Genomic DNA, 27,892 nt, shown 5'->3' with positions numbered 1-27,892 from the left:
GACTAGTTTCTTGATGAACGTTTGTTTTATTTTAGAAAATAAAAATGTGGTGACTCTACAACTAAAGCACTCAAACTGTACCATCGATTCTCATTACTGAAAAGCCAACTGGGGAATGTATAAAGACATTTACAATTTGAATGGTAAATTTAAGATGGCAATGGATTCAAAACAAAACAGAACTGGACATAATGAAAAGGTCAGAAACGGAGATGATTTTTGGTGCTGTATTTCAAGAGTTTCAGTATCACTTTTAATCATAGAAAAATAAATACACATGCTCTACTGCCAGTCCTACCTAAAGGCTTCCTGAATGAAAGGGGGGGGGATAAAATCAGCTTTTCAGCAGATAATAAAATATTTTAAATGTGGGACATGAAACAAAGTGTGAGGAAAAGGAGAATATGGGTCCCATTTCCCTGTTCCAAGCCTGGCTTTAAAATTCTCATGAATCACTCAAGAGCCTGGATTTCAAGTGTACATTCATTCCAACTCTTGAAAATAAAAAGGTCTATGGCTATTACAGAACATATCTGAAATCAAACATTAAAAAGATAAAACAGCACATTGCACATCACTAGAAAAATAAACTGGTGCATACTATTTAAAGTGCATTACTTTACCATCTACAAAAACAGACACCGCAGAAGTTTATCCAACTGGTAACTGGTGCATACTCTAAGATTCTGCAGCTCCAAGATGAACAATCTATCTGAAAAAATAACACTAACAATAAATACAAGCAACCCCCCCACGTCCTCTGAAGATCAGACTGTAACTCAGATATGTTAAATTTTCTCTCACAAAAAATTTATTTTCATCTGCATCAAATAATAATGTATTGACTACAGCAACTGTAGTCTAACAAGTCACTGAGTAACTCAATGCTATTCAAAGATTCTGAAGTTACTTTTCACACTACTTATTTCAGATTACAGGAAAAAAAACACAATAGTTTTTCAACTAATATAAAATGTAATTTTGCTTAAATACATGTAAAGAAAGAAGCCTTATAACCAGGTAATAGATATCAGCTTTTTTAATATAAGATAACACCTTAAATAATTGTTTACGGATTCAGTAATTTTCTACATATAAAATCTTTCCTTCTGCACTTATCCTTTGCAATAGACATGGAGATGCAGTATTAGCAGTAGTTAAGAGTGCAATTAACTACAGCAATACATACTGTACAAGTTAAAAGTCACCTGTTAAGATTTTACAGATACATAACAATACTATATTGGAGGATAAAGGCCTAAATGCACACCAGATTAATATATTGCTTTGGTGCTTGGTGGCTAGATTGAACAGAAGATGCTCATTAGAAATACCAACAGTGCAACCTAAGAAATTTAGCTCATTAAATTAAAAATCTTTAATCCAAAGCAGCTGAATATAGCACAGCAATAACTAAACACCACAGGACAAGGAAAGGGTCCTTCCTTTAATTTCTGGCAGAAATAGGCTGCTTGATGAAATCTGAATACTTCAACAAATCAGTTATGTTTAAAGAGCTAGCTCTTAATGGAAAAAATATTTCAATCTAACAGAGGTAAATCCTTTCTGCATAGAGTTACTTTGTAAGAACAAGTTTATGAAAAGGGGGAGAGAAAGAAGAAGCAGCATTACTCTCCACCCCATCAGAATATAGCCACACAGGGCACAGCTGATAGTAAAGATGCTTCAATGCCATATTGTAGGACATAAGCTAAACTGAGTACATAAAGATTGAGAAATAAAGTGAAAAAGATCAAAACATTCAAGGAGTAAAGGGGTATAATCTTTCACACAGGATGCACTAACAGAAAGCTGTTGGGAAATTCTTCCTCTAGCTAAATCCCTGGCATGGCAAGTAAAAGTAAGTGGCATCAAGGACAGAGACTACGCAGGATGTGATGATCTATGATTCTTCAGCCATCTGAAGCAAGGAGTTGATAGCTGCATCCTTGTTCCCCCTCTGAGCTTCTAGCACTGAGCGGATTACTTCCTTGTCCATGTTGGGAAACATGTCCAGGATAGATTTCAGGTCCTCTTCATTACACAGGTGCTGAGGGTTGACTGCAGGAGGTGGTATTGCCACTGGTACCATGTTTGGATTGCAGACTGCAGGCATCCCTACAAGCAAAAAACACACAAGAAAAAAACCAAAACATACATGACTGAGCGTGGGGAGGGAGGGATGGGATTAAAAAAGTCAATTATTTTTGGGAAGAAAGTGGCTCATGACTTGCCCCAACCCAGCAACTTTGGCATTTTATTCTATCTTTTTAACATGTAGATCAGAAAAAAAAAAAAATTGCAGAGGTTATACCCACACTGTTACAATCAGAATACATTTTTATGGAACAGGTTCTCTGCACTACAGCAACAGGTACAGCTCAAAATTAGGTATTACTTGCATTAACCAGGTTTACACGAGTCACTAATCAAATACGAAGTACACCACAGAAAGGTACGGTTGCTTTCCCCCCAGTCATATTTTAGTTCCTAGTGTATTTATGTTCTGATGAAAAAGGTAGTTTTACACCAGCAATATACATAACTGACATTTAGAAATTCGATGAATGCAATCTCCATTGCATTCAAAGGAAAGTAAAGTACTTCAGGTCTACTAAGAGTCCAAACCACACTCACTAGCAAATTTTAAGCAGATGTTTTTTCCCCCCCAGTAAAATTAAAGCACTGTCACTTTATAAAGACAGTTTTGGAAAACAAGTTTCCTAATTCATGTTAAAGGGAATTACTAGACAGAAGTCCCTTCTTATCATTTAAATTTTATCATTAATAAAACACAGATCTATTGCCGAAAAAACTATCATTTGTTTTTTACAAAACTGAAACATGGTATAGTATATATCTGGAGTCTTTTGTTATCACTTCTGAAAGCGGTGTATTTCACCACTACTCTAAGTAGTTCCAGACCCTGATATATCTTAGTCCCATATCTTACTGTGTTACTTTTCCAGCTCTAATATATTGTTTCGAAGGTAGGGCAAGGAGAACTACCTGCATCTAGATACAAATACGGCACTGCTTCATGTAGAAGCATGAACAAGTTTTTGTATTTGTTCTCTATTTGCTTTCAATCATTTTATCCTCTGTTTCAAATGCTATTCACCAGGTATTTTCATAGAATCGTCCACAGTAATTCAAAGGCCTTCGCATGTAGTAATGACCAATCAAGAAATCGTCATCAAATATGCATTAAGACTTTTCTTTACACATAGTACTTTAACACCAGCCTTACTATGCAATTTTATTTCCCATTTACTATGAGATCCTTCTGCAACCTGCTGCAGCCTAAGACTTCCAAAATTGCTAAGAGTTTTTGTTTTGACATTTTTTTTCAGCCTCCTTCCCTAGATTAGTTTTTTAAAAATGTGATGCACCCCAAAGACCTCCCTCCGTTAGGGGATGACATCCCTTATTTTTGCCTGCTCATCAGCTTTTCCTTAGCAAATAACATTTTAGAAATGCAGCTGACAAGGTGATACACACAGTCCACAGCATTCTCACCCACATACTCATACACCTATAGATTCTAAGATACGAGTTTTCCTTACTATGTCGCCTCATCCTAAATTTTACCTAGATACTTGCTTGTTTCAAATAATCTCATTCTAATCTTCTAGGTTTTAATCAATTCATCCAACAGGGAAAACTGTTACTTCAGAATTGTTTTGTAAAAAAAAAATTCGGTTTCCTATCCTCTAGTCCTCTGAAAGACTAATTAACTAATAGGTTACAAACTGTGTTCAGTAAAAATCCAAAATACAAGACTGGGAATAAATGTTCTCTTACCTGTATTTTCTTACTGGTGATCTTAACAATTAGTGTTAAAATTATAATCTGAGACTCCATCTCCATAAAAAAAAAAAATATTCCTTACTACAAAGGACAAAACCAAACACATTCTCCATTCCTCCCCCAGTTTCATGTTCCCACTGTTTGGTTTTTTTGTTTTCCCTTATAATCTTTTACCTTTATAGTCCTTAACTACATAAATTATTCTAGGTTCTCTACTTCTTTAGAATAGAGAGTTCTCAACCCCTTAGCCACCTGATCTTCAAAGGCTTTGTTAGCCAACTTATTACCAGTTTAGATCAAACATAATTTAACTCTCTTGCATCCCCTCATTTGGGGGAACCTACTGATTTTTGGCAGAAACGTGCTTTACTGAAGAGATTTTTTAGGATTCACCAGTGTCCTTTTTTTTCCTCCTCTCTAATTCGCCATGCATTTACTTTGAGCATACTTTATATATTTTATACTTTACGAATTTTTTTAGTTCACCCATTTAGTTTGTTTTCTGTGACCTTAACTACTTCTCCTGAAGCCAAACAAAGGATGAACTATCTGCATCACCACTATTATATACCGCCAAAATAACTCTTTTTTGAACCGAGTTTCATATATTACTCAGGAACAGATCAAAAGCTGCTTCTCTTCTATTGAATTGCAATTAGCTGCTCAAAAAGCATATTAATATAAAACAGACCTACATCAGATGTCATTTTTCAAGTGTGCCTCTTTGCAGCCTCATCTCTTTGAACATAATGACTAAAGTGTTAAAACAATCAAACGTATCGAAATCATATTATACTGCTTCCATTCAGACTAAACATCTCTTTAAAAAAGCAAAGAGCAATTTTAACATTTAGCTAATCTTAAGATTTTCTTCAGCCTGTAACTATTTTGTCAAATGTCTGTGCTCACTCTTTACTTGCACAAATATTTTAGCATATTAATATTTTCTGTATTAGATTTAAAAATGCTATACTAAAATTCACATTCAAGGTTGGATCAACTAAACCCATCTTAACTTACATGACCTCTGGCTGACAATGTACTGTAATTTAATAGTTTGACTGTGTGCATTGCAACCATGATTTTACATAATGTACTATCTGCTATTTCTTTCCCCACCTTGGACTTCTGTCCTGTCTGAAGGGATGCATTACTGAATAGTAAGTGTACTCTATACTTGTCAGTGTACTCTAATTTTTATTTTAAAATTCCCCTTGTAATCATCTCAAGTTTTATTAGAAGCAAAGAAAGGAACATAGATGCTTTAACTCTAATGTACAGGCTGCATTTGTTTGAGAAGGTTCTTGCTGGCAACTAAAGAAATGTTTCTTTCCCCATGAATTTATTACCTACACACTGGAACCATGTTTCTGCCCAGACACTTGCATCACACCACTACTGAGGACATCTAACGCCTCTTCCACAACAACCTAAACATTAGCTCTAGAGCTTCTTCTGCCATTTGGACCATGGTCCCTGGTATTCTGTCAGGCACTGTGTGTTTGAACATTTGGCAAATCAGACCATGCATGCACTGTGGAGGGAAATCTCTGTGCAGTCCTCTCTGACACTGCAAATACATGATCTACTCAATAATCATTTCAGGCAACCTTTCAAATTGCCTCTTCTGTGGCTTCAACAAGTCTCAACTCATTCCTCATGCTTCCTACGAACAATCTAGGCATTTACAAGAGGTGAACAAAGACGGCCTCAAAAAATAAAGCTGCAAAGTACCTAAAAGACCAGAGCAGTAGAAGTCACGTTTTACTTCTAATACAAGCTTCCTAATATTCTTCAGTAAGTCATCAGCACCCTAAGATTATCCAGCTATCAGGCTAAATTGCATAGGAACTGTCCACACAAAAGGTCAGTTTAAAGTAAATTCAAATGAAACATGAGGCTCACTTTGGGTACCACATCCTACAGCTTACCAATGAAGTTTCAGTGTCTTCTCAGTGTTAAAAAATTAAGATGAGCACACAGATTTCTTACTGCTTTCATCACAACAAGACAACAATGAAGCCAGACACCTGCACAGGCAGTAGTAAAAAAGCATTTTCAATCTAAATATTTCGTTTTAGAGACAGGAAATTTCTTGATAGTACTGGTTTTCACTAATGCTTTTCAAAATCCATTTTCTCAGCTCTTACAGTTCTAGAAATAGTTTCAGCTGGCTACAGCTACACCATATACAAATGGAAGTCAGTATCACAGTGATTTTTAATAACTTTTTCCATGATAAATGCTTACTTTTCACAAAATTCAACATTCGAGCTATACTAATACCAATTTAAAGAGTTATCTTTTTTTTTTTTGTCTTTTTGCTTTGTTCTGCACTCAGGCCAAAAGCATCCATATTTTCTGATTTACAAAATAGTATGCAAGATTTAAGCATAAGATTAAAGAACTACGCACTAAAATTTAGGAAATATATATGTATATGAAGTCATTAGAGAAAGTGATAAACTTTAGAACTGTCAATGTTTGGTAAACAGCTGCTTCACATATTAAGCACCTCATCACAGTAACAGGTGAAAACTGAAACTAAATCACTTAAGAATCCACTATAAATAGAATTGCTCACTCCTGGGTTGCACTCAGATGTTAGGTAAGTGTTACAAATCAGAAGAATGGAGTAGTGTTTTCCAATTCAGTGAAATGTCAATGGCAAACATGCTGGCATAAGCAGTGACATTCCACTACATGAAACAAGCATGGACAACAGCAAGTCAATTGTTATGCGCAACAATGGAAGCATCAAAGCAGCATTAACAGGGTAAATATTTTCTAACTGCACACAAGGCATTACACACTTTTTTCTTTATTTACCTGTTTAGTCAAGTAGCCTATGTCATATTTATTAACTTGTTATTTTTCTCTCATGCATAGACCCCTTCAGAGTAAAATAAAAATCTTGTCAGCACGAATTCTTTCATTTATAGAAATCAGTATCACGTTTTTAAAAATACACAAATAGATCTTAATGATATTTTTTAAGAAATCAGTGCTAAAATGCGCCTGCTATGATCACTTTTTTTTAAGTGTTGCTTCTTTGCTAAGTACTAGAAAAGTGAGGCATATGGACTGACAGATAAATTCTGCAATTCCACTGCTCTGAATAAACCAAATACTTTGCAACAACCAACCATATTAGTTTTACTTACAGCATCTTTCTGAAATTCAGAGCATCAAGAAATGACATTTTATCTAACAAGGTATAACTCTAGAATTTTCTAAACATACTTGACTGAAGACCAATGTTTTTATCAAAGGTAAGGATGTCACAATACCTTTCCACAATCAGAAATCAAAGTTGTCATAGTAAATTAATCTACACACTGATGAAAAAAGCTTTAATCTTTTTGAAATTAATCTTATTTGAAGATTAACAGAAGGCAATTGGTAGTCTGTCTTCTAAACACCACAGAATAGAGCTCTTCACTTACAAAAGTCATGGCATTACCTGCTGCACCAAACTTTGCAGTAGCAGAACAACTGCAAGATTACAAAGATTCTTTTCTAGGAAACCACTACTATCCCTAAGAACAGCTCACTGACATACAACAACTTCTGAATATTAACAGGACGTGTTACCCACGAACACCATTATCATCAATTACTTTAACTATTATAGCTCGAAGATGAGCATATACCTTTAAAGAATTTCCAAGAGGTTAGAGAGACTTTAACAATTTCCAAGAGAGGCATTAAATTGTTCTATTGTAACATATAAGTGGCAATACCTTGTGATACAGTCTGCTGCAACATATAAAGCCGTATAGATGAGCTCATGCAAAGACTCCCGAGTCAATGAGGATGGGAGTGAGAAAAGAGCTTGGAAACTTACCCAGAGCAAAGTACTCAAGCCCTAAAGATAGGTGAAAATGAAGGGGGTAAGGAGAAAGGAATAAGACATGGGAAAGAAATATTAATCTATTTTTAAAAGGAAATTAACCATTTAGCTTCCAAAGGTCAAAGTTGGATAAAGTGAGGCAAGCGGGTAAAACTTAAAACTACCTAATACCAAGAACTAAACGCTGTTAAGATTCAGTTTCTCAACTAACTTGTCTCAGGGCTCTGAACAGCTTTCCCAAGTGCATTGTTTTTACAGAAGTAACAGCTAGAGGAAACATATTCAAAATAAGTCAGTCATCACATGTTTGGAGCAACAATTACATTTAATAGCCCACAAAGGACAACATTTATCCATGGTTTTCTGAACAAACATCAACAATATCTAAAGAAGTAGCATATGTATACGCACAACTTGGCCTCAGTGAAGAATATTCCAGACTCTGACAGAGCTCTGAAACACATGAGTTTTTACCTTAAGAACAACTGTGTAAAAGGTAGGTTAAGTACAAATAGATTCTCTATTTGTCCCGTGAATACTTATGAGCTAAGAAATAGTGACTGCTTCATTGAACTAACTTTTTTTAGCTTGCTCCGATACATTAATAAGATGACCAGCTTGGACTGTAAGCAACCAGTACACCATACTAATCTACAGCCTAAATTAAGTAATCTTTAGAAAGTGAAACAGGAAGAGATAGTAGATAAACTCAACTTTCACAGGAGCAACAAGATTAACAAATTCCAATTTTCCCAAACCAAATCCACAGATCACCTATGGCAACTATAGTTTGTAGCAACTAGCACTAATTAATTTTAATTTTTAAAACTTTTGAAATTATTTAACATTGTGCAGGAATACTTTATGGCCATTTCTGCTTTCGTCACAATTCTGTAAAATCTATCATCAAATGTGGGGGGAAAAAAAGCATGAGTTGTGTGGGCATTTTAAGCTCCATCTGCATACCATAGGGACTGCTTGCTACTACCTTTTAACTCTGTATGATAGAGATAAGTATAAAAGGAATTAGTTGCTTTGACCTTAATTAGAAGCTTACTTACATATACTAAGTTTTGTGCAAAAATTTTCCATTACAGAAAAAAACAGCTTGGCCTAATTTGACTTAGCAGCACCTCTCTTTAAAGTGCCAGTTATTTGGACAGCTAACAAATAACTTAAATTGTCTGGACAAGCATTTTAGCCCACCCATTGTATTTCCATCATAGATAAGACTTAGACTATAACAGCCTTGCCCATCAGCAGAAACTCCTCCATTTCAGATGTAGTTAATTATTTGGTGCTGCTCTTCAACTCTGAAGCAAACTCTCAACTTCTGGAGAAAACAAATAGAACTTGTTATTGACTACATTCATTAAAGTAAATAGGTAAAAAATCTGAATGAGGAAGATGGGCAGAAAGCAAACATTCATGTGGAGCTGACGTCCTTCCAATGCCCTTCTTGAAGCAGTCTCAAAAAGAAAGAAAAGCCTGTACAGTGTTCCAATAAAAGTGTACAGAGTTTCTCCAGATGATACAATCAATTTAGCTGGGCAGGGAAGGCCAGTAGTTTGCATACATCTTTCTGACAGAGTCTGAAGAACCCAGAAGAAGCATCTAGTTCAGCATATAGGAAATATTCTGACAATACTCCACATCTTCCAACATGCACTGTTGGTTCCTTTTATAATTTGAAATTACTTTCATTAAGCCATGCAATTAAATGTACAAAAGTAAAAGGTTTCTGAATGCAAGTCAATTTCGAAGTCCAAACCTAGCCACCTACCTAACTGAGCAGGCCATTGACAGCGAACAGGCAAAAGCTTTAAAACTCACAGTGCTTTGAGAAATTTAGGCAACACCCACAGAAATTCCAAAACAGCAAACACAAAGCATAGCAATATTAAAAAAAAAAATCAAAAAGATAAAAAAGCCTTAATGCATCAAAGGTGGTTTGTAATAATTTTGGTGTGTATAAAGTCAAGGAAGCACATCTAAGCTTTCCCAGAACAAAAGAAAACTTCAAATCAAGGTGTAGTACTTTGCAATGCTTTAAAAATACAAGTCATAGTTTCAGGGAGAATTTTTAATACAGAATATTATCACAGCAGTAACTAAACAAGCATTCTGCAAAGACTGAGAAAGGTGATGCTCCAACACAGGGCACAACTAAATTATTACACTAAGGCAAATCTTCCTATGCTAAAACGTCAGGCATTACTATCATTTGCTAAACTTTACTTATTTTGTCACTTGTCCAACTAGATTTAATAAATAATACTGTAAAAATCCAAGACAAACACAAATTCTACAGAATACTGAGGTCTGAACATCAAGACACACCACTGTACGTGGTTTTCAAACTTTGAAGGCCTAGTATTAGTTGTATCTGATTCTGTCTAGTTTCAGTATTAGAAGCTAGTCTCTTCTTTATTTCCTGTTTGTACTCTGACTGGCACGGTAATTTTGCAACAAGGATACTCTCATTTTGACTTATTCAATTCAAGAAATTCTGCAACATCTACTACACTGCTATATGTACTACCTCAGCTATTGTTTTTCTTTCAACCACACCTAAGACAACTATGTATGAAGTTCACTAACTGCTTCAATTTATAGGGATGTGATGAAGATCTCAATAAGCAAGAAAGATCTGGCATCCACTTCAAACAGAAAAGCTACACAGAATTCCGGTTTACACAATGGAATCACACTTCAGGATGCACACACAAGTTGAAACTACATTGTTAGCAAAGCAAGCAAGACAAATCCTGAAAACTAACCCATTCTATAGATAGAAGCACTTTAAATGAAACAAACTGCATGTTTTCATCAGGGAATAAAGTATGTAACCAAACATTCCCATGTTTTGCTCTAACTTAACTCTATAAAAATGAAACAGGAAGTATGATGCATCAAGTTATGTATCCAGTCTTTTGTTGAAGAGGTTTGTATTTACTGAAAGTGAAATTTTAAAGTCAATCATATAAAAGAGTTTTAAGAAAATAGTATATATATTTGTTGTGTCAGCCCTTAGCACTGTAACTACTTCCTACACACTATCACTTGTTCATACACTTGTATGCAAATAAATTCTAAATATGTACCCTTACATCCTAGTTTCCCTAAAAAGCACACATATTACTGAATAAATGTCCTTACAACAAACTGGAGCTTTTAAGAGCCGTAAGTGAAACACTCCCAGGAAAACAACTTTATGTATGTTGTCCAAGTAGAGCAAATTCAAGCATATTTACATACTTCAAGCTTTTCATCTCTGATAGGAAAGTTACAAAACTGAAGTTAATATATCCTTCTGTACAAGTCCAAAACTCACTTTGCACAGACCAAGAGAACTGGCTATACTTTAGCTGTTCTTAATGTACCTAACTATCTTAGAGCTCCCTGACATTTTTAATCCACTGTGCTACAGACTTCACATGCAGCATAGCAAGTTTCCAACAAAGCATCTTCAAAAGAGCGCAGAAGAGTCTATCCCTTCATGAGCTATTTAAGCTGCAGTTCTGATAGCACGAGTCATCTGGTGCACTTTCTGGAGTCTGAACACATGGATTGCCACTATTTAAATAAGGACAAGTTATATTAGAGTGCAGCCTGTAGATATTTCGTTATTCAGTGACTTGGCATAAGTCTAAAATAAATACTCAAAAAGAGATTTCAGGATGCTTGTTCCAACTTGATAGTAATATTAATCCATTTAATCAAATTCATGCAGCTCCCATAAACATGGTACAATACTGAAAGCAGACCTACACCTAACTTGCCAGCTCTTCTCCCAATAATGTATCACAGAAATAGTAGTGATGGACAAAACTTACAGCTTCGTTTACATTCAAAAAAGAAGTAGTAATCTGGTAATTCCAGTCACTTGGAAGTTTTAAGAGTCTTCAAGGCGAGAAAACATACCTGCTATAGGCACATATCCCACTCCTTGCTGATACACAGTGGGCATCAGGACAACTGGCTGGGGCTGCATCATCATGGCAGCTGGCAAAGACTTAACACAAAGCACAATAGACAGATTAGAACTACTGGAGAAATAAACAAACCAGCAATTAAAATAATTAAAACAGTACTTGCAAAAAGACCACCCCATTGCAAATCCATGTCCCATGTTCAATATTACAATGTAACTCTACTAAATGCTAATCTATATTAAGAGAAATCTCTGGCAAATTAACTGAATCACCCTTTTTAATGACAATTAATTTGCCTGTAAATAAATATGAACATCGTGTCAAATTAGCCTTTTCAACAGTTCAATAAGATCTGCCACTGAAATTTTGCTACCGAAGCAAATTATTTTAAAACATGGCTTTAATCAGCTTTCATGCCTTATTCTTCTGAAATGAATATACAGCTTATCATAAATGAAAACTTGGAGCAAACCTGAATTTAAAAGTAGTATACTGCTCCTAGCAGCAAATTTGAGTTCAAATCAATTATTTTTAAGGTAAAACAGTACTTTAAACAAAACATCCGTTTAACTCCATTCCCTTTTACTACAAAGGTCAGATTCTATGTACAGTACATTCATAGGGAGACAGTTTTAAAGGTTAATTACAAACTCACTTCTCCTAGATGTAATTGAACAACTATTCAGAAGTGGGGCAGAACATGAATTTCAGAGAGCAAGGAACATCTGTTCCCAGGTGTGCACTCAAAAGCAACCTGGAACTTTTGATCACGTACAAGCATAGTGGGAAGTATTCAGGGCTGCACATGCTACATACGCAATCCAACAGTTACTTAAGATATTGGTGACTGATGACAAAATAACCCACAAGATGCTAAACCGGCAAGTTTAACTCAGCAGTTCATGAGCAAAAGCATCAAAAGAACAAGTACAGAAGTAAAACAACCATTAGAAAGAGCATTCCATTTGTCCAGGAAAGATAGAAGCATTTGCATTATTTTTGCTCTTAGTTTGATATGACTTTCTAAACATTTTGAGGAGAAAGATCAGTTATTGTTAGATTAAATAAGAAATTACAATGGACCTTTTGAGTGAGGATTTCTTTTTTATACTTCAGTTCACACAGGAATAAGCTGAATTTTTATTTACCTGGTTTTGCAGTTACAAATACCCACCTACCACTTCACCAAAAAGTATTTACTCTCTAAAACTAATATTTTTTTATTGCTATTCCCAAAGTTTATGATTATTTTAAATGCTAACATGCACAAATACCCACTGAGGTACAATGAAACTACTACTTCAATTTAAAATATGTGCCTCCCACTACCCAAGAAGCTTCTGTCCCTTCTTCTTCTCAACCCAAACTTGGCTTACCGTGTACGACATAACCAGATTAATCATTCCCTCCTTGTCATCACCCTGCCTTCCACTCAGGCTATACCATTCATCCTCCACATTTCCTTGCTTCAGAGACTCCGGAATTGTAATGTGTGTCCATGCGATGCGGTCATCCATTGAAAAGGCCCGCTAGAATGTAATTAAAAAAATATTATCAAGTTAACTATCCTAAAAAAGAAAAAATCTTGAAATTATTTCATTTTGCCATTTTTAAGGTATTGCTTTCAAAATTACTAAGTGTTGGTAAATATTTTAGCCATCTCCTTTCCACCAAGGATGAATGATGCTTTAAGGGGGACTACAGATTGATTACAGATATTTAATAATAAGAAGAAATTGAAAATGTGAAGCAGAACACTTCTAGGAATACAACACAATAATATCAACATAGCCTCTGTGAATCTAGTGACATCATTACAGAGACCACTGAATGAATGTAAACAGCTTCTGTTTACACTACTACAATAGGCTGTGAACTCCAATAATTCAAGAGCCAATATAAGTGCTGATCTGCCACTCCAACTGGAGCAAGAAAAACAGACACTTCAACCAATCAGCTAAGCCCACAAAACAGCAGTGAAAAGCCTCACAACTAGGGCAGGTTCAAGTTTCACCACACACGGTAAAATAGACAGCAAAAAAGCAAACCAGCGACTTTAGCCTCAGTTGTAGCCTCTTAGTTTAAATTGTATAAGAAGGCATGTTTGTGTCAAGTCAAAGTCAATATCCTGAACTGGAAACAATCGAGATGCAGGTACATAATCCCCGCTGCCAATAATCACAACATCCAGCAGAACAATATACTAGAATTCAAGATAGTACTCTGCTAGAAAAGCTTTACAGAGCAGATCACCTACCAGCACCATTACTCAGACACCTTCAATATCTAAAGATGAAACTGTTCAGAAGTTAAGTATTTATTACCACCGTGTCTTAAGTAAAGCACAGACAAATGCCAACATGCCCACCTGGAATGAAATTCAGGGAAGTATTAATTAAGTTATGTTTCTGCTACTAAATCCTAGTATATAGCATCCTATATATCCTATATATATAGTAGCTCTGACCTCATCAAATATCTCTAGGTAAAAAGAGTCCACACCCGGGGGGACAGTGCACTGAATAACTTTGTTCCAGCGGGGGTTCTTGGCTCCATTATGTGCTGTTGGAGTTTCATACACAGCATACCCTAGCCGTATCCGACAATATGGATCCATGCGAGTCATTCCATAGTTCTTTGCCAATTTTGCCTGGAAAGAAAAGACAGCCTGTAAGTGTACAATATTTACATTAACTTGAGAAATTAATTACTGTTAGTTCACAAAGAGAATCAGATATTGAACAAAGGACTAGGTTCAATTATGAGGCAGGCAGGAAGGGAAAAAAAAAGAATAAAAACCACATTCAGATTAAAACACAGAAGAGCCAATGACACTATTAAATGTCTGGGAGAACTTGAAAAGGAAACCTTTTTCACCTGTCGCAGAAAATACAGAACTTCACCAAGGTAAAACAAGTTACTGCATACCAAATCAAAAGATACACGATTATAAGGAAATAGTAATAAGTTCCATTTTTGCCTAGGTATCTGCTCTCCAATATACAATTATATTGACATGATAGGTACCCTGCATATCCTCTTTCACTTAAGTACTTCTAAAGGATGAAATAAAATCCAGTAGCTTTAAGAATAACACACAATACAAAAGCATAAACTGCAAAATAAGTTCAACTAAGGTCAGATCTAGTACCTCATACTTTCCAAACTGATCAAAAAAACTTACTTAATTCAGTGTTCACATTTGATATTACTTAATTCAACGGGCAGCTCAAGTTCTACCTTACTATAAAAACAGATGCTGTATAGAATCAGACGACGTTCAAGATACTTTTGCTGTAACATCAGAAGGATAGAACAAAACAAGTTGGTGACAGTCCTGAAGACAACATTGAGTACTGTTGCACAGCTATGCCAAAGTAGAAATTGGACTTCTTGGACTTGCTGTTTCTCTGGCCTGTAGTAAATAGCTTATAGTTCTTTTTATAGCAAGACGAGTAACAAAATATGATGCCTAGGATGCCTCCCACCTACAGGACACTCAAAGAACTGAAACAGTTGAGACTTGTGCAAGACAGTTACAACGGCTACAGCTCTGGCCTGGAAAGCCCTTTTTGCCTTCAGGACACATGCTGTTTCATTAATTTATATGTTATAGCTGGCGAGAAACTTCTCAGATTTTCCTTGTAAATGCATGCTTAACAATTACAGTTAAAAATTTGGTACCCAAATTACACGCTCTAGACTCTGAAGTCCTGAGACTAAGTAGTTTACCATAAAACTTCACCAAAAGAAAGCAAGCATATAATTGTCTGTCTAGTAATTTAAGAGGATGCAATCAACCATGCTTAGACATGCTCGCCACCAACCCTACACATCTGAAAGGGAGGAAAAAAAAAAAAGCAGTAAACTACCTCCACAAAAACACTTTCTGATCTTCCACTAGTTTATTAGTAACAGAATTAAGGCATGCTGTTCTGCATACTTAATCAACACATTTAAATACAACAGACTTCAACTAGCTTTTCACGTTCCACAGCTAAACTATGGTATATCTCCTATCTAGGATGTCCCATGCCTCAATATACAGCCAAGATTCTCACAGCATTCTTGCATAAACTGTCAGACAGGTACAGCAGACTATCTCTCAGGACACCACAGGGTTGTATGCCATTCAGAGGGACCATAACATGCTGGAGAGGTGCGCAGAATCTCAAAACTTCATGTAAGCTTTCTGCTCCTGAGAACGAATAACTACATGTACCACTACAGGCTGTGGGCCAGCTGGTGCCTGAGCAGAGAAGGACCTGGGGTCTTGGTGAACACAAAGTTGGATATAAGCCAGTAATGCAACTTTGCAGCAAAGATGACAGATAGCAACTTGGGCTACATTAGGAAATGCGCAGCCTTTAGAGTCCAGCAAAGGGCCGCTAGAACAATTAGTAGTTTCATAGAATAACAAGATGACTGAGGGTGAACGGGACCTCTGGAGTTTGTCTAGTCCAAGGTCCCTGCTCAAGGCAAGGTCAAATGCTCAGGCAAGTTCTGAGTGACATGGATGGAAGCTCCGCAACCCTTTCAGTCAACGTGTTCTGATGTTTGACAGTTGTCATAGTATAAAGGTTTTTCATATATTCAAACAAGAGTTCGCTGTGTTTCAATTTGTGTTCACTGCACCTCATGTCTTTCCTCTAGATCACACTGACAAGAGCCAAGCTGTCTTCTTCATAAACACCTGATGGCTGAGACTACTCATTGATAAGATACCCCCTTAAGACTGTTCCCTAGGACTCTCAGTCTTTCCTTATCTGTTTAATTCTTGACTAAGAGACTTCCCGGGGAATAAGCGTTAGGGGTGTGATGAGGTTTGGACAAAATAAACTCAAGATGTCACCTCTAACCTACACTATCCTGTGATTCTATAACAAGAGGTTACGTACAGCCAAGGCATCAAGAACAGCCCTTAGGCTTTATTCTTGAAACGAGGTAAGTATTTTTTTCTTTTCTGCACAAGCACCTAAAAATTAACAAGGACTGAATCTGATAAAGATCAGTATCAGCTCCAGAAGTTCAGCCATCCAAACAGGAATCTGGATGCTTCGGTACATAGCCACTCAATGTGGGATGCAGAACTCCTTCTTGTATTGTCTGCCCTCTTACCTACTCCAGGAACTTCTACCATCTATATGGATTGGATCAACATCCTGTGCCAAAAAGCACTTTCAGAGGTCCAAGCAAACAGCCAAAGATGAACAACCTAAAGAGTAGCAAACAAGGTGGTAGAAACTGCTAGAGAGTCAAGACAGACCTGGCATGCTGTTTGATAATGTTTGTCTCTTTACAGGCCTGAGGCTTAACCTGAAACATCTATTCCTAGCTCTGGAAAAGGTGATACTAAAGTTTCCATGGCTATCCTCTAAAAGCGGTAACATTTTTTGCCGTTCAAAGTTGCAGAAGAAGCTTCTAACATTACACTTCCTAAATAAAGATTGAGAAATTAATCAGAACCAGAAAATGGGTCGCAACTGAAGGCAATGAGTTCAAATGTCTACACCTTAGAAGTAATAAACTTTGAAAAAGCATTATTGCCATTTTAAAAAAGGAAGGATACCGGCTGTGAAAGAACAAATTCACCATTATAAGACACACAAAGGAAGGACCAGTGCCTGTTTTCCTGAGAGACCCTAGACAGGCCTAATCCCAAGCAAAGGTCTCACCATGGAAGCAGTAACCATACTATTCCAGGCTTGGTGCTAAATTTCAGGCTAAATATCTCTTTAGTATATTTTTATAGAATGACTTGAAAAGAGCACCTCTAAATAGATGAGGTGTGTTAAGTTAAAATGAAGGACAGATGGTATGCTAATGCAGACAAACAGAATTGTGTCAATACAGATGTTTTAAAACTTGAAATCTTATGAATGCAATAATACAGTATTACCAAGAGATAAAAGAAAGGATAACAAGGGGAAAAAGAGGAAGCAGAAAATAAAGAGCTATGCACTTGTTATTAATAAAAAACGGCAGAAAGCAACAGGAAAAACAGCAAATGCATTAGAGGAAATGGGGATGGAAAACTGTTCACTGTGGAAAAAAAAAATCATGAGATTACTTGATTATGTTCTATAATATGTTCTATGTTCTAAAAAAATCATGAGATTACTTGATTATGTTCTACAGGAAATTGCTGCATCATGCATGCTGCAGCTATGAAACTGAAAAAATGCTGATTTTCAGAAACAAGAAGCTACAAAAACTTGAAAAAATTACTCAATCTCTATATACAAGCAATGTAGTAACTCAGATTTCAACACAAAGTCTTTTAGTGCCCACCCACCAAAACAGACTAATTATATCAATTAATTGTAATTACTTAATTGTACAAAGATGGTACAATTTATACCTGTACTACAGTTATGCTGAGTCTGCCTACTGTACCCATTGGTCCTCCATACTGTAGCTGTTGAGCTGCCTGGGCATCCAGCTGGATTTGCTGTTGCTGTTGAGTTGGGGTAATGCGAAGAAAATCTTGTGGAAGCTCACCAACATATACCTTAAAAAGGAACAGAAAAAGAAAAAAACTTCAAATTTAAGTCCTCCACTTCAATAATGAAAAAGACGGACGAATATAAATCAAAGCCTGGCAAAAACATTCAGCAGAACTTTGTCTAGTTCTGACAGCATGAACAAAGAGCTAATTAAATGACAACACTGCAAACTCATGTAGAGAATGTTATTTCCACTTTCAAAAATATTAATTTCCAACATAAGCCTCTGTAAAAAGTAGGTCATAGAGCCAACACTGCTTTTCACCTAAACATTTAAAAGTCCATATAGAAGTCAGAGCTACAGAGCTTTACATTCTATTCACGTGTGACATCTGCTGGCAACCATCTTTCACCTCATGCACTCATGTTGCATCCAGCCACCCCTGTCACAAGACATAGCACTGTTTTCAAATGAAAGGGTTACTTTCACAGTCACCTTCAAGACAGATCATAAAGACAACGTCTCCTATGAACCAAATCTTTCAGCATAACAAAGATGCCATAATACTTCTCCAATGTTAAGTACAGCAAGCCTGCAACTGACCACGGGAACAATTTGGGGACTAAATTCCACTGTACTCAAAACAGTAATGGAGGAATTAAAAAATCTGGTCTATCACGAGAATGAACCATTATGAAAAATTCAAAGCTGAAAAATCTTAGAGAAACCCTGTCACATGTTCCAACATGAATCAGCAGTCACCATGTATTTTCTGTTAGCTTTGCAGTAAAAGAAGGGGAAGTTTCTACCTATTACCCGTCAATCTTATTACTGCCAATTCAGCAACACAGGTCATTTCCAAGTTTTAAATGCTAAGTGAACATTATCAATAACACATTTAGAGAGATTGTGACAATGAAACAACAAGTAAAATACATGTTAAAAGGTAAATCAAGTGACATAGAATATTTACAATTAAACGGTACTCATTTCTGTTGTCTATAGGAGTTGTTTACACATTTAATACAGACCTGTCTACTGCATCAAGACAAAAGACAGTGGAATTTCTTATGTTGCTATTCCAGGCAGGATTACTCAGTTGTGTATCTGGCAGATACATGCCTACAGAACATACCTTAAGAAGTTAACAGGCCTCTAGGACATAGTTTTGAAGATCAGACAGCACTTGCACGCCAAGACTACATCTTGCAGATAGCAACAGCAAATGTGATTTGGCAAGACTGCAATATCTGTCTGAGAGCCTCAGGATCTTGGCAACAGTAGGTAAATTACATGCCATAAAGGAAGTTTATTAGAAAAGCTAAGGAGGAAGTACTGAATGCCTGCTGCAAGGTTGTTGGGAGAGAGGGAAAAGAGGGAATCAGTTTTGCTTACAAACACCTTAAAAGTCTATGATTAAGATCTTAAGTAGCTTAAGTTTTCAAAAGCGTGGGAGAAATGGGGGCAGTAAGTGAGAAGACCAAGCTAAAAGACAGTGCTAACATTAAAAGCAAGCTTATTTATATTAGACTGGAAATTAGACAGGGTCTAGTAACAGCCTTCTCATTAGAATACATGTTATAAGGAAGGAGTTTTAAAATAAACAATAATCCATTTAGGAAAGAGTTGAAATAGCACCAGAATTAGCATGGAAATGGCACGTACAACACAGTAGGTGCCCTCCAATCCTTGACCTCCAGGAAGTTTCAAATCTGGTATTATATTATTAGCTTACCTAAGAACAGACATCAAAAAAATTTCCCATAGTAATAAGTGGTGACTGCAGCCCTGAAATTACACTTCCATATGCACAAGCTCCCTCTGTCAGCTTCTCAAAAAAGACAATATATTTTGTCTCAACCATCTCAATGTGGACATTGGTAATCTTAATTCATTCACAACAAGTGAGAGGTCTATTTATTTAAGTCACCCAAATACTGCTCCAAAATAAAATATATAACTTGCTTTCTGTAGGTCCAAAAGGGACAAAGAAAATTCTTAAGGGAAACGAAAGCTGTACTATAGCTTAAGTTGATTTTCAGTCATTTGGTTACCTCACATGAAGGTTCTTATTCTGGAACTGCAGAGGAGATGTACACAGAAACTGAACACAATCAGTGCAACTAAACTCTCAAAAGATGCAAATAGCAAGCTTCTTCAAAAGAAAGAGCGGGAAACAGGTGATGCATATGCCGCCATCTTAAACATTCAGCTCTGACTGAGATCTAGTACAAGTCCTGGTAAAATATCTAGGAGAGATGCTTATTGAGGAAAATACACTACTCAGTAAGTCCTTATGCAATTATCAGTTATCAGTAGGTTTCATATTGATGGAGATAAATCAGTATTGTGCAATATTTCTTGCTGCAAAGAAAACAGTCTAATTCATTCTTCCTCAAAGCATTTAAAAGCAAGTACATAAATGCCACCTACAAACCTGAAACATAAATAGTTACATAACCAGAGCTCAACCACAGTTTTCGTTTTTAAAGTGAGGAGAACAGAAGCGACAAGCTTTTATCACTGATACTACTCAACACACACTTTACAACAAGTGCATTATAGAAATATTTATGGAAGAATGTGAAATTCAACCATTGACAGTAGAACAAAAAAATTAATTCCACTTAATATATGAATTTTATTAGAATACACTTTTCAAGCAAGACAGCAAAATGATAGCACTATGATAGAACGGCAATTCGGGACAAAAATGTTCAGCAGGCTTTCATAAAAATAAACTACTTTGTATAATGAGGAGCGGCTGAGAGAGCTGGGGTTGTTTAGCCTGGAGAAGAGGAGGCTGAGGGGAGACCTCATTGCTCTCTACAACTACCTGAAAGGAGGTTGTAGAGAGGAGGGAGCTGGCCTCTTCTCCCAAGTGACAGGGGACAGGACAAGAGGGAATGGCCTCAAGCTCCGCCAGGGGAGGTCTAGGCTGGACATTAGGAAAAAATTCTTCACAGAAAGGGTCACTGGGCACTGGAACAGGCTGCCCAGGGAGGTGGTTGAGTCACCTTCCCTGGAGGTGTTTAAGGCACAGGTGAACGAGGTGCTAAGGGGCATGGTTTAGTGTTTGATAGGAATGGTTGGTCTCAATGATCCGGTGGGTCTCTTCCAACCTGGTGAATCTATGATTCTATAATAATTACTTTGTAATAAGCTTTTACAGCATTGCATATCAAAAAAAAAAGATTTATTTAGAAACAGAATAATACTGCTCTCTCTATCTGGCTAAAACCACCTAAGAGCTAGTTTTGAAGATCTTCAAAGTGAAACACTGCAAGTATAAAAACTGCATCTCAGCTCCTTCAAACTGAAGGTAGTGTCATGTTCTACAGCTATTCGAGCTAATTTAGGACTGGGCTGTCTCAGTCTTGCCCTCCTATTTAGTCTCAGCCCCATTTCTTCTGCAACATTAAATGGTGCCAAGGCAATTGTTAAGTATGCTAGTGCAGATGGCTGATCAGAAGAAAATTAAACAAGGGTTGAAAGCAAAGGGAAAAGGAGGGGAAGCCATCAGAACCCTTACCACATTAACTGATGATGAGACTATTGTTACCTACATAAGGGAGGAAAAGTGACCACAGAGCCAAGGACAATCACAAATGCCCTGACTTACCAGAGGCTGAGACATGATACATGCAGGAAACCCTTACCAAGGTCTACACTAGCAGTTTCCAAGAAACTCTGATACCAGATTTCAGAGAAGTGACATGCTGAAGAGGTAGCTACTTCTAAGAGTGAGCTCTGTTGTCCTTTAAATGGTTTTATTGTTTTTAACAAGAAAAAGTGAGCAAATTAGAGAGAATTTTTAACTACTGTTTTACACATTGAACTAAAAGTTAGGACCAGATAAGATGCATCCAGAGGTCCTGAAAGAACTAGCTGATATTTTCTTCAGGGCTATTCTCTATCCACTTTGAAAGGTCATGGAGATTTGAGGAAGTCCCCTATAACTGGAGAAAGACAAATGGCATATACAGTTTTGAAAGGGTAAAAAGGACGAGCTGAGGAACAAGCTGAAGGTCAGCTTCACTTCAGCCACAAAGAAACTCATAGACCAAGTGCTTCTGGGAGCCATTTCTAGAAACAGGAGAAAATCAGGGACTAGGACGAGGCAGCCTTCACCGACGGTTAAAAAAAAAAAAATCCAAACCTAGCCCTAAGTATTAACTGGCAGGAAATCTCATGAAATTCAACAAGTGCTAAATTCTGTACTTTGGACACAAAAACCCTTGGTACCCGTACAAATTAGAGAACAACCATCAGGGCTGCAGCTCTACAGAGGAAAATGCGCAGATCCTGGTGGAAAGGAAGCACAAATGAGCAGAGCACTCTCACAATAATGAAGCATACTACATTCAATCAACAAAAGCCTAGTCAGTAGGCTAAGGAAAGCAATTGTTTCCCTTCACTCAGCACTCATTAGACCACATCTGGAATACTGCAAACTGCCTGGGGACAAGCAGTACATGAAAAATCATAAACTTGAGTGAGCCCAGCAAGATGGCCCATGAAAAGAGCTGTAGCAGAAGACTTGTGAGGACAGGCTGAGGATCTGCTTAGAGTAGAAGAAACTTAAGATATACCTCATAGTGGCTTGGAGGGGAGACCTCAATGGTGAAATTTATATGCGGGGGAGGAATCAGCTCTGGGACAACCGAACAGGAACAAATTGCCCAGGAAGATTGCAAAATGCCTCACTTTAGAGGTTCCAAAGGTCTGCTGGAAAAGCCCTGAGCAAGCTGGTCTGAATTAAAAATTGACCATGCTTTTATCAAGAGGTTGAACTACATAGCCTCATAACAACCTTTCTAACCTGAACTATTCTACGATTCCACATAACTCACATTATAGTATGACACATCTGCAGTTAAACTCCTGTAGAACTGTAGTCAAAGGCTGTCCTTCAGAATTTCAATTTAGAGATGAACAAAGGAAAGAATGTAACAGCAATTTAGCTTATTACATTGACAGGTTTTTTGCTGTTTTGGCCTTTTATTTCTGATTTGGGTTTTGGTGTTTTTTTTTTTGGGGGGGGGGGGGTGTTTTAGTTTTGGTTTTTTAATGTCAGCAAAATAAGAAAAGTGCCATGAACCACAAGGTACCAGACATTTCCTCTCCTGTTGTTCTCTGGTTTCCTGTCCCAGAAGCTTCCCATCTACTTTGTTGCTTACGTATGTCTAACTGTAAAGGCTTTATAACTGTATAATCATCACCTTTAACATTGTTTTCGCTTTCCCCCAAGTACACCGCCTATGTATATTCTTGACTAAAGTATTTTGCCACTAGCTACTGCCTCCGGATTTTCCCAGGACATTCAAATTTGTCCAAGACATTAACATTTAAATATTTGCAAAATACATTCCATAACTGTTAATAAAGAAAAAAAGTATGGTTTTACAGGAGCAGAAATGAATATGAACCACTGATTACAATCACTAAAACAATAATTTGAATTCCTACTAAGTATGGCAGGAAGTATTGCATTCACACATGAGCTAAAAATTAAAGATGGAATGAGTGTCCATAGACATCCCAAATACAAGAAGCATTTGCAGTATATTTGAGCTACGCAGATTTGGTCTGCACTCAATGTAACTGAGAAATAAAAATGGGGAAAAGCCACAGAAACAGCTCAAAGCAACTAAACTCCTGAATTCACATTGGGATTAGCATTAAGAAATATAATGCCCATCATCCCATGAACAGGCTTCTGATTTTTTTCTACGCTACCACTAGACATACCAATATAAATCTTTCTTTCCTCCAAGTTTGCGTTAAAAGCAGATGCCACTGGGTCCAACAGAAAACAGGCCACTTAGTGCCTTAAGGGACTTCTCTTACCAGTTAAGAGAGCAAGAACTTCAAAGCATTTCCAATGCTGCCCTCAACATTTTCTGCGGCAGGAATGTGCTCCAGAGACCAGATCCCAGCACTTAAAAATTAATTCACATTTTGCTTAGAAACACTCAATGACACCTTACTCCCTCAACTCTTTTAGCAGCCTCTGAAATCCAAAGTGACTGCAACGTGTGGCACTATGAAATTTCTAACTTCACAGACCAGAATTTTAAAACTAAATATGTCCAGGCTCTAACAAGAAACAAATGGGATGCAAAGGGATCTGAACAGGCTGGACCGCTGGGCAGAGTCCAATGGCATGAGGTTTAACAAGGCCAAATGCCAGGTCCTGCACTTGGGGCACAACAACCCTGTGCAGTGCTACAGACTAGGAGAGGTCTGGCTAGAAAGCTGCCTGGAGGAGAGGGACCTGGGGTGTTGGTTGACAGTGACTGAACATGAGCCAGCAGTGTGCCCAGGTGGCCAAGGCCAATGGCATCTTAGCTTGTATCAGAAATGGCATGACCAGCAGGTCCAGGGAGGTTATTCTCCCTCTGTACTCGGCACTGGTGAGACCGCTCCTCGAATACTGTGTTCAGTTTTAGGCCCCTCACCACAAGAAGGATGTGGAGGCTCTGGAGTGAGTCCAGAGAAGAGCAACAAAGCTGGTGAAGGGGCTGGAGAACAAGTCTTATGAGGAACGGCTGCAAGAGCTGGGGTTGTTTAGCCTGGAGAAGAGGAGGCTGAGGGGAGACCTCACTGCTCTCTAGAACTACCTGAAAGGAGGTTGTGGAAAGGAGGGAGCTGGCCTCTTCTCCCAAGTGACAGGGGACAGGACAAGAGGGAATGGCCTCAAGCTCCGCCAGGGGAGATTTAGGCTGGACATTAGGAAAAAATTCTTCACAGAAAGGGTCATTGGGCACTGGAACAGGCTGCCCAGGGAGGTGGTTGAGTCACCTTCCCTGGAGGTGTTTAAGGCACGGGTGGATGAGGTGCTAAGGGGCATGGTTTAGTGTTTGATAGGAATGGTTGGACTCGATGATCCGGTGGGTCTCTTCCAACCTGGTTATTCTATGACTTTATGAAAATATCTAATAAAATACTCAATTATACCCAGAACTATCAACACAATTATTTTTGTGATGGGAAATTGTATTCAAAATTGCTCATGTGACAGCATAACATATCGATACTGGGTAATACAAACATGAATTGCTCCTTTGTCACCTTTGGTCAAAAAAAATAAAGTTTTGAAGACTCAAAACAAAACATCAAGTAAAAATCGGAGACAAGAAGACTTGTCTGTAGTTAAGTGACAGCATTAGGGCAAGAAGAGAGAAGTAATCATAAATATAGCCTGCCCATTAAAAGATTTCCAATCATCTGAGTAGTAATTATCAGGGAAATTAGGAGCAGAAAACTAAATAGCCCTAGCTTCATATTTGATCTTTTGGAGGCCCTGACATATTTGTCAGCATGATGAATAATCACAGATATTAATGGGGGGGAGGGGCTTGGCTAGCTGAGGAATCATAATTACAAGGTTCTAGTTTCTCAGGCTTTACCTGAAGCCTAATCAAACTGTTCATTTACACCTCTCGTTTGGAAAAGGCATCATTTAGCAGCCCTTATATATTCAATCACAGCTTAGATTATTTCAAAAGCTGTGTTCTAAAAAAAAAAAAAAAACCCACAAAAAAAAAAACCCTAAACAAAACCAAAACACCCAAAAAACCCGTGGAAACGTAACACCCTAAAAACAACCAGAGAAATCTATATTCTGGCAGAATATTTACCAGTGACAGGCCAAATTCCATCTCTGCTGCATCTGAAAAACTAAGTAGCCATTAGAAACTTTAATTGCTCTCCAAATAAGTACTGTCAAAAACCAGAAAGCACCTAATCTTTTTTACCTGCATGAAACAACCTTAAATATTATTGGGTCTGTTCTAAGTGAAAGAAACAGAACTGTTCTCTGCAGCACTAAAGAGAAAATATGTCCCGATTCTTTAGCACCATTTAGTGGCTACTCATTTGTAATGCAGCTATAGTTACGGGAACAATTAGAATTCTATTTTGCACTCAACAGAGAATAAAGAAGGGCTGGCAAGCACGGAGTAAGCAGCCATTCGCAGGTGAGGACGCCGAATGTTGCATTATTTATTCATCTGAAAACATTCAACTCTCTAAAGTGGTTAAGACAACGAAGAAAAGCATGCACAAACAGCGTTATGAACACACGCACAAAGAAAACCAGACAGCCGAAGTTGTACAAGATAAACCAGCATACACCTTCCTATTTGTCAGGCTTAAATCCATTAAGTAACAGAAGATCACCAAAATTACAGGACTATCTTGCTAATTCTGAAATAAGACATCTAGAAGAATAAATTCCTAACCATTGAGATGCAGTTCCTTTAAAACATTTAAGAAGAACTAGGCAGTTACGATATTCAAACATCTGCAAGATTATAGCCATGTCCAAGAAGGTTCTCACTAAAATCTTATCTCAACCCAAGGAGTGGATTTCACCACTTAAAACAAGCAGATGTTCAAAGTATCTCCATTCAATACCAAAGAGGTGTTTTTAATTAAAATTTTTCTTGAAAAGAAATGCCATTCCATTTCAGAGAGAGAAATATCTTCATAATTTTTCCTCTCCAGATTGGGACTGCAGTGAGGCCTACTGTTCAGCTTTAGCCACACCATCTAGTTTGTTACCAGTTATGTCTATCCTTACTCCCACATCAATTCCTACTAATCTTCTCCAAACATAAACTAAAAGATAACTAAAAGTGAAGTCACTTTTGAAGAAACTCTGACTAATTTGTAAGGTATTTACAGTATTTTGAGCTATTTTAGACTAAAACCTGTTAGATATTGACAAAATACTATTTAGGTAAAACCACAGCACCAACTCTCAAACAAGACTTCAGGGATAGAAACTACTTGATTCACCACAGATTCAACTCGACCAACTGTCATCTTTTCAGATGCACCAAGAGAAAGAAAAAAAAAAAACCAACTTATTTCACTCCATTTACCTTAATTCTCCATCTAAAACTTTTATTCCAACAACAATCACCATCACAATCCAGTGCAAAAGGAATCGTTCTGGAAGACTACACAAATAAGGCATTTTAGGGAATTAAATTTGATAATCATATAATATTACTGTCGTGAGACAGCAATAGATGCAGTTCTTCAAAATTAGTTTAACGATTCACTCCTCTGGTCATTCATCGAGCCTGCGTAGACACACACACACAAAGCCCCAAAAAAGCAGCTGTTTCTATTAGTAAAATAGAACAGTTTGAATCGATCGTCCGAGAAAATCTTGCTTCATGCACAGAGCAACACCATATTGTCAATTACTGCCACATCCTTCCAGACAGGAACGGCACCTCAGTCGAGAGCTGATGCTGCACCGCAGTTACACACCGTGTGGTAGAACTGCGGGGCAAAACTATCGCAGGAGAAGTCTTACTGGTAGCAACTTCCCAACAAACTACCAACACGAACTCCCAGAAGACGGTTACATCGTTTTTCCAGACTGCACCTCCCCACACGCCTCCCCGCTACCACCGAGCACGGCTCTGCCCCCCGCGGGCGGCCATTTCAACGCCAGCACGGCCCGGACCCGCCACACGGACACAGCCCATCTCAGCTTTGCAGAGGAGCAGGCGCGGCCTCGGTTCGGCTCCAGCCGCCTCGCGGGCCCCGCGCCGGGCTCCCCCCAGGCCGCTTCGCAGGGCGCGGGGCCGGCAGCCGCGAGAAGCGGGGGAGGAGCCGGGCAAGCCCGAGGGGTGCGGAGCGGAGGGGCCAGGCCGGCCGAGCCCGAGGGGTGCGGGGCGGAGGGGCCAGGCCGGGCCGCACTCACCGGGCCGCGCTGAGTGGTGACGGTGGTCGCCATGGCGCCGCGCCCCGCGCGAGGCTCCCGTCAGCTGACCCGGCCCCGCCCCGGCGGCGCGCGCGCGCGCCCGCAGCGACGCATTCCTCC

At 38.0% G+C, this 27,892-nt stretch overlaps 1 protein-coding gene across 2 annotated transcripts; it reads right to left on the bottom strand.

Moving 5' to 3' along the window:
- Positions 1–194: 194 nt before the first annotated feature.
- Positions 195–27,892, bottom strand: TOLLIP (toll interacting protein). 2 transcript variants are annotated; one of them, XM_069857750.1, is made up of 7 exons: positions 27,773–27,892; positions 17,960–18,109; positions 14,066–14,248; positions 12,975–13,127; positions 11,588–11,678; positions 7,658–7,678; positions 195–2,118 (listed from the first exon to the last, which is right to left on the bottom strand). In XM_069857750.1, the coding sequence occupies exons 1-7, from the start codon at positions 27,803–27,805 to the stop codon at positions 1,904–1,906; spliced, it is 846 nt and encodes a 281-aa protein (XP_069713851.1). In that variant the 5' UTR covers positions 27,806–27,892; the 3' UTR covers positions 195–1,903. The 2 variants fall into 2 exon arrangements, with proteins under 2 accessions (XP_069713851.1, XP_069713852.1); XM_069857751.1 differs by lacking the exon at positions 7,658–7,678.

This window comes from Phaenicophaeus curvirostris, chromosome 5 (genome assembly GCF_032191515.1).
Source record: "Phaenicophaeus curvirostris isolate KB17595 chromosome 5, BPBGC_Pcur_1.0, whole genome shotgun sequence".
NCBI classification, from domain to species: domain Eukaryota; kingdom Metazoa; phylum Chordata; class Aves; order Cuculiformes; family Cuculidae; genus Phaenicophaeus; species Phaenicophaeus curvirostris.
Note: the sequence above shows the minus strand (reverse complement) of the source record. Positions and strands in the feature narration are given on the sequence as shown.